The 6352-nt window shown below is 53.5% G+C and overlaps 1 protein-coding gene across 1 annotated transcript; it reads right to left on the bottom strand.

Annotated features, from left to right (window-relative positions):
* Nucleotides 1-2212: 2212 nt before the first annotated feature.
* Nucleotides 2213-6352, bottom strand: ERMN (ermin). The gene is made up of 3 exons (XM_075092508.1): nucleotides 5766-6352; nucleotides 5338-5441; nucleotides 2213-3078 (listed from the first exon to the last, which is right to left on the bottom strand). The coding sequence occupies exons 1-3, from the start codon at nucleotides 6010-6012 to the stop codon at nucleotides 2683-2685; spliced, it is 747 nt and encodes a 248-aa protein (XP_074948609.1). The 5' UTR covers nucleotides 6013-6352; the 3' UTR covers nucleotides 2213-2682.

Genomic DNA, 6352 nt, shown 5'->3' with positions numbered 1-6352 from the left:
AGAGTCTCGGCAGGACTCCACAACTAGCTGGAACCCAAGCCCACAGTCAGCACACCAAGCTGCTTCTCATCCCTGCACTTGCCCAAAAAGCCTGGGAACTATTTTAGCAGTCACCCGGGGTATAAGCCGTATGTTAAAAACTCTTACAGGCAGATGTAAGGAGAGAAAAAACCCTACCTTCTGCTAAAGCGAGCACAGGGTCCGGCCAGCCCGTGCAGCGTGTGAGGGAGCCGGAGGGTGTCCGGCTGGCAAAAGGGCTGCTCCTCGTGACCGGGTGCTGCGGGCTCGGCCGGATAATTCCCTGGAGGAGATGGGGACCGTGACGGTGAATGGCCAGGCCACGAAACACCGCTGCCTCTCCTGCTACCGCTCTCCTCGCCCTGGGAGAGGTGGAGACGTATTTGAACTCTGGCTTTGCATCTCATCGGGTGTCTGTGCTGTTCTGGGACCCAGCCTCAGTGCTGACCCCCAGCCCCCCAAAGCCTACCTGCTACAGCAGCCCGTGCCTTTTGCTCTGGTACCGACAGCTTTCCGCTCCCCGCCTCTCCGCCCTCAGCGGCTTTTCCAGAGCCGGGCGCGAGCACCCACGTGTCCTGTCGGCCCCGATGGGCACGGGCGGGTGCTGCCCATCAGCCCCTGGCCTTACCGCAATATAACGCCTTAAAAACCCCAGCTTCTGCTTCTCAGCAGTGCACACAGTTGCTCACTTTAGCTCTGATTTTTATTTCGTTTTGGGGGGTTTTCTTGCTTTCTTCCCTGTTGCATCTTTTTAACTGCAGTAAAGCAAATTTGTTACTGGCAGATCAGGCCGGGCAGCGTGGTGGGGAGGCGGTGGTCACCTGCCCCACCTCAGAGGGCGTGTGGGCACTTGAAGCTGAGGCTGGTGAGCTTGGAGCGGCGCTTTGCCACCCACAACCTCAGCAAGTCACCGAAAGTCCGGGTGATGGTCACATCTTTAAGAGAAACATAAAGCTTTTACAGGAAGCATCGCAATGGGAGCAGTGGGGGGCAGCTGTCAGCATGCGAACAAACCCGCAGTATAAATCCATACAAGCAAACCTCTGAACTTCCACAAACCAAAGAGCGAATAAACAAGTCTGAATAGCACAATGAGGGCTGTGTCTGGGTTGTACAATACAGACTTGCCCTTTATTATTTTCACGTTGCCAATAAATAATTGCCTTTATGTAGAACGAGAAAAGTCAAAACAATATTCAGTGCTGCTGGTGAGGTGAAACTAATCCTTAAAAAAGCGCTTATGGCTGGAGGAGGCCACTGCTGCTGAAGTTGGAGTCTGACTTCATTTTTGCCTCCTCTCCCTTTGCCAGCTGCTCTCAACTTCCCCAGATGCATCTGCAAAGCTTAGTCCCAACTCAAGACAAATCTGTCTGTAAAATAGTTTAAAAAAAGGCTGCATCAACAATACTGTAGTTACACAAAGGTTTTTAAAAGTGGAGAAAGTTGTGTTCAGATGACGCAAAGCCAAATTATGCATAAAGCCTGCCTGGCGCTGACAAAAAAAATCTTTAAAATTTTGCATCTAACCTTAGTGTGAAAATCAAGAAGAGAGTCTAAACTAGTGGAAAATACAGGTTTCTGGTAGTGGCTGGTTTGGCAAGTGACCACGGGCGGTGGGCAAGCCGCTGCCCCCCAGGCTGGCCCAGACCCCAGCTGTGCCGCTGTGGACGGCACCAGCCGCTGGGACCCCTCCCCAGGGGCGCCCCTGCCGCGGGCTGGCGGGTCGGCACGGCGGCCGGCCACCACCACAGCGGCTCCAGGGCTCTCAGCGAGGGAAGGCGGTGGGGAAGAGGAGCGGCTTTGTGGCCAGCAGCGGTTTGGGCTGGCTGCACCCGTGGGTTCACGCTACCGCCCAGGAGAGGCGGGTGGAAGGCAGCGCTGCGTGAGCCCAGCGGCACCCGCGGTGCGGGCGGGCAACATCGTGTCTGAAAACATCCACATGGACTCCTCTCACCCCAGTGGGCAGGGGCCAGCGGGTGGTACCGGTCCTATCTGGTGCTGGCTACGGTGCTGCGTAAGGAACCCAGCTCCCCGTGGGATGGCAGTGGGGGAACAGGAGCCTTGATGCCTTCCCATCTTTTTTAATTCCTGCACACCAGCATCTCCCCACGAATGCAAATAACCCTCCATCCCTCCAGCACAAGGTGGAAATGGACGGCCGCTAGCAGGAGGCAGCTGTCAGTGCACCGTGAGATGCCAGCATGGACAGACAGCAAAACAGAGCGCGCTGAAGTGGCAAACAGTCACCTCTTTTATTATTCTCACTGCCCTGGCCAGTGTTAGCGGAGCTGCTGCGCTGCCAACTCATTACCAGCCCGGCTGATGGCATGGATCACGTGTGTGCCGGCAGCTAGAGAAGCCCCAGCCAGTTCAAGACATCCTATTGTTTGAATATGGTTACAAAAGTTGGATAGAAAATAAGAAGATAAACTTTAAATCAAATGGTATTATATTTAGCACACTGATTATTTATGTTCCTGCACTATGGATGTCTCTTCCCGCTGTCAGAGCGAAGATGTTAAATTTTCACAGTGAATTATGAAATCATATACAAAAGGCAAAAAGCAGTGACCTCATGTTGTGTGAAGAGACATGTCCTGGGGGAAACAACAAAGAAAAAATCAGAGTGAAGGCTTTGCTCATTAAGCAATTCCCCACCTCAGTTTATAAGTGCATCATGGATTCAAATTCATCGATTCGCTGTTTGGTGTTTCCTTTTCTAATCCTCCGATAGGAGATTGTGTTGTATCTGGAGTAGCTGTGTCTGGAGATATCATTTTTTTTCCCCAGGCTGGGCTGATCCCCCGGTTTCTCTGCCTGGGAGTTGCAGCCTGGGCTGGTCGGGGGAGATGCCTCCTTGCCGCTGTCCTGCTTTAGACGGGATGCCTCACTGTTCTCCTTCTTGATTTCAATCACCTGAACTTCATCCTCTTCAGTGTCCTCCTCCTCCTCCTCTGCCTCCTCGTCCTCCTCAGCTGTGTCCCCTCTCCCATCGGCGCTGGCTGCAGGGGTCTCCGCCGCCGTCCCCAGCTCTGGCTCCCCGCTGCCCGCAGGCATCCCCTCGCCACCCAGCCCTGCAGCAACACAGAGGGGGTGCGGGTGAGGATGGGCTCAGCACCACTGTCCTGCCCCTGTCGTACGTGCTCTTGGTGCAGCATCACCCTTGGTGCCTGACCAGCTCCTGCCATGGAAGCACCATCCTCCAGAGGCTGCCTGGGGAGGAGTACCCCGCAGCTCCAGGCTGAGCCCCACCACCACGGATGACTGCGTGTGCTTCGGAAAGGCTTTGTACATTCTCAGACTTACTGCTTGCAGCCACCCGCCCTTGAGGTTTTTAATGCCTGTCTCTTTTGTACCACCTTTCCCACGGAGCCCTCCCCACTACCCTCCTTTAAAAGGAGAGGCGATGCAGATGCCAGTGGTGGAGCCTCGAGGAGGGAAGAGCAGCATGGGGTCCTCTCTGCGCCCCAGGGCCAGGGGCTCTGCCCCCCTGCATGCACCAGCTCTGCTCCTGCTCTCTTGGAGCTGCTGCACCCTCCTCGTGGGGTAGACCCGGCCACGGGAGCGGGGGTCCCATCTCCCCATGGCTCAGTGCCGCTCTGCCTGCCATGGGGAGGGAAGGGAAAAGGGGAGAGGGGAAAGGGGGAGAGGGGAAAGGGGGAGAGGGGAAAGGGGGAGAGGGGAAAGGGGGAGAGGGGAAAGGGGGAGAGGGGAAGGGCATTTCTGCACACAGTGCCCAGCTGTGCCAGCGATGCAGAGGGACCCTGGCACAGCCCTCCTGGGACCCCCCCCCCTTCAGAGGTGGCCGACCAGGCTAAGATGGCTATCTCCTATTTGTCCTGTTTGGCACGTCTCTGCGTTAAATGATGCTTTAGCGTCACAACAAATGGTCTATTCAACATTTTGCCTGCACCGTCCTGAGTATTAATTAGACTAAATTGGTTAGGTACTAAAAGCTGCCTGCAATTTAGAGATAAAGCGCTTGTGACTGGGGGGGGTTGGGAGTGCAGGGGTGGGGCTGGGCGAGATCGTTTAATAGGTTTTATTGTGCACTCATAAAGCAGCACAGCTGGAATATGGATGTCAGCTCTGAGTGGGAAAACCTCCGTCATGAGTTACCTCTTCAAAACCTTTGCAGCTCCTATGAAATATTATTTTGCCCATGACAAACATTCATATATTTTTTTCCTTTTTGTAATCAAGGTAAAGTTTCTGTTTACAAGGCATGGCTCATACATCTTTTAGGGCTACATTCAATGATGCTAGCTTTGCCAGCACTGCGACAGCTACTCTGCCTTGTTAATCTGCCCTTCTCTGAGGACGGATTTCATTTTTATGTGGCAGCTGGCATATAGACAACACCAACGTACTGCAGCCAGGTGGGTGTAAATGACAAGAGGGACCCAGCTCGGCCGGGTGCTGGGGAGCTGGGGCAGTGCTGCCAGCCCAGCGCCCCGACCACTGCCAGGGTCAGTCCAGGGTCGGTCAGTCATCGGGGGGGGGAGGTGTTAGCAGCCCACGCCCAGCTGCCCCTCATCCCGCAGCTGCCAAAAAGGATGAGCCAGGCAAGAGCCCATGGGTGGGAAACGGGGAAGCTCAGCAATGCCGAAAGCCCACCCATGGGGAGATGTAGCTTTCCTCCTTCAATAATACTCAATGAAATACTCCTCCTATTTGGAGGAGGGGCTGCACTTTGCATAGTATAATTAAATATGTTCAGTTGTGTGTATAACTATTCAATACCCTTTGACTTGCTGCCAGGGACGGGCAGTGAGCGCTCCCCTGCAGCCCCTCTCACCGCTGGAGGCAAGTGCGAGGTCCAGCCCTGGCTCCAGCTGGTTTTTACCATTTTCTCCTAGGAACGAGTAGAGGGACCCAGGAGCAGATGTTCAGGAGAGCAGACAATTTACTGCTAGATACTTGGGCGCGGGGGGGGTTAGACGTTTGGTGAATCAGGCAGGAAAAGAATTTGGGGTTTGAGGCCACACATTTTTGGCTGAGCATCCCGAGGTTATCCTCTGAGCTCCCCTGCATGGAGCAGAAGATAAAGCATCTCCCAGCTTCACAGGGCTGTTGGAGATCTCCTGGTCAAAGAACCTGACTGCCTCAATAGCCCATCGTAATGGAGATATGTGCAAACCTCAGGGGGAGAGATACCAGCTGTGTTTCCTAAGATGTGGCAACTCTACTGATGAGAAATGAGTCACTGTTGTCCGCAATATAAAGGTCTGGTTGAATTAAAAAAAAAATAATAACCCTCTGTATGTCATTGTCTTTGAGGGCTGCTCATTGCTATGCTTCGGGGAAACCTCACGTCACACAGCATTTCCCATTACCTTCCTCCAATTCCTCGCTGTCGGTGCCTGGGTCCTGGATATCAGCTGATCCCTGCTGTAGCATCCCATCACTTTCTTCTCGCTCTTCTTCAGGAAATACAAAGCACAAGAAATGGATGGATGGAGCAGTTTAGTGATGACAATAGGTTTTAACAGATGCAGATTGGCAGCAGATTTTCAGAGCAGATCAAAATACTGCTTGTTTCTATAGTCACATACTTTTCATTGCATCCTGTGTAACGGCTTGCTCAGATTTGTCCCTGAACTCTGAATTACTCTGAGCCGTTGTTACAACCACCATAGTTAGAAATTTTGACTAACACACAGAGAACATCATGCTATTCATATGGCTATACATAAAATAGAGCTTTTCTTTCCAAACACTTAAAGAAAGGCAGCCTTGTACTTTACCTTCACATTGCTTCTCTCCATCAAAATCCCCACGCACTGTGTCCTCTGCCAATGAATTTCTATTTTCCTCCTGATTTTCTGTTGCAAGTGGAGCATCAGGGCTTATTTCTGCATTCGTGTAAGGGACCGTCCCAACAGATTTTGCTATTTCCTCGATGACGCCAATGACCTGGAGCGGGCCCTTCTCCGGAGGCACGCTCCCGTTGCACTCGGGCATGCCGGATGCCGCTGGGACTTCTTCCGTCATGCTTAGGACCGTGCCGTGCACCTCCGGGGGCCTTGCTCCTGCACCCCGGGGTGGGGAGCGCTACACCTCACCCCTTTTTCCCCGGGGATTTTTGTTCCCCTGCTCGGACGGTCAAGGCACGTCTCGTCTCCTGCGGGCGCTGCGGCAGAGCAGGGTCCGCGGTCACACCATCAGATGTGCCAAGGGCTTGCCAGCGGGCTCTGGCCACCGGGCGATCCAATCAGCACCTCGCTTGTTGCTGAGGCTCGTCCCGTTGCATAATTAAATGCACCACTTTAATTTACATAAACAAACAATCTGAAGCAAGGAAGCTTTTGTGCTGGCATGGAGAGCGGGTCTT

This window comes from Phalacrocorax aristotelis, chromosome 5 (assembly GCF_949628215.1).
Source record: "Phalacrocorax aristotelis chromosome 5, bGulAri2.1, whole genome shotgun sequence".
Lineage (NCBI taxonomy): Eukaryota > Metazoa > Chordata > Aves > Suliformes > Phalacrocoracidae > Phalacrocorax > Phalacrocorax aristotelis.
The sequence above is the reverse complement of the archived record's forward strand: the minus strand, read 5'-3'. Positions and strand labels throughout refer to the sequence as shown.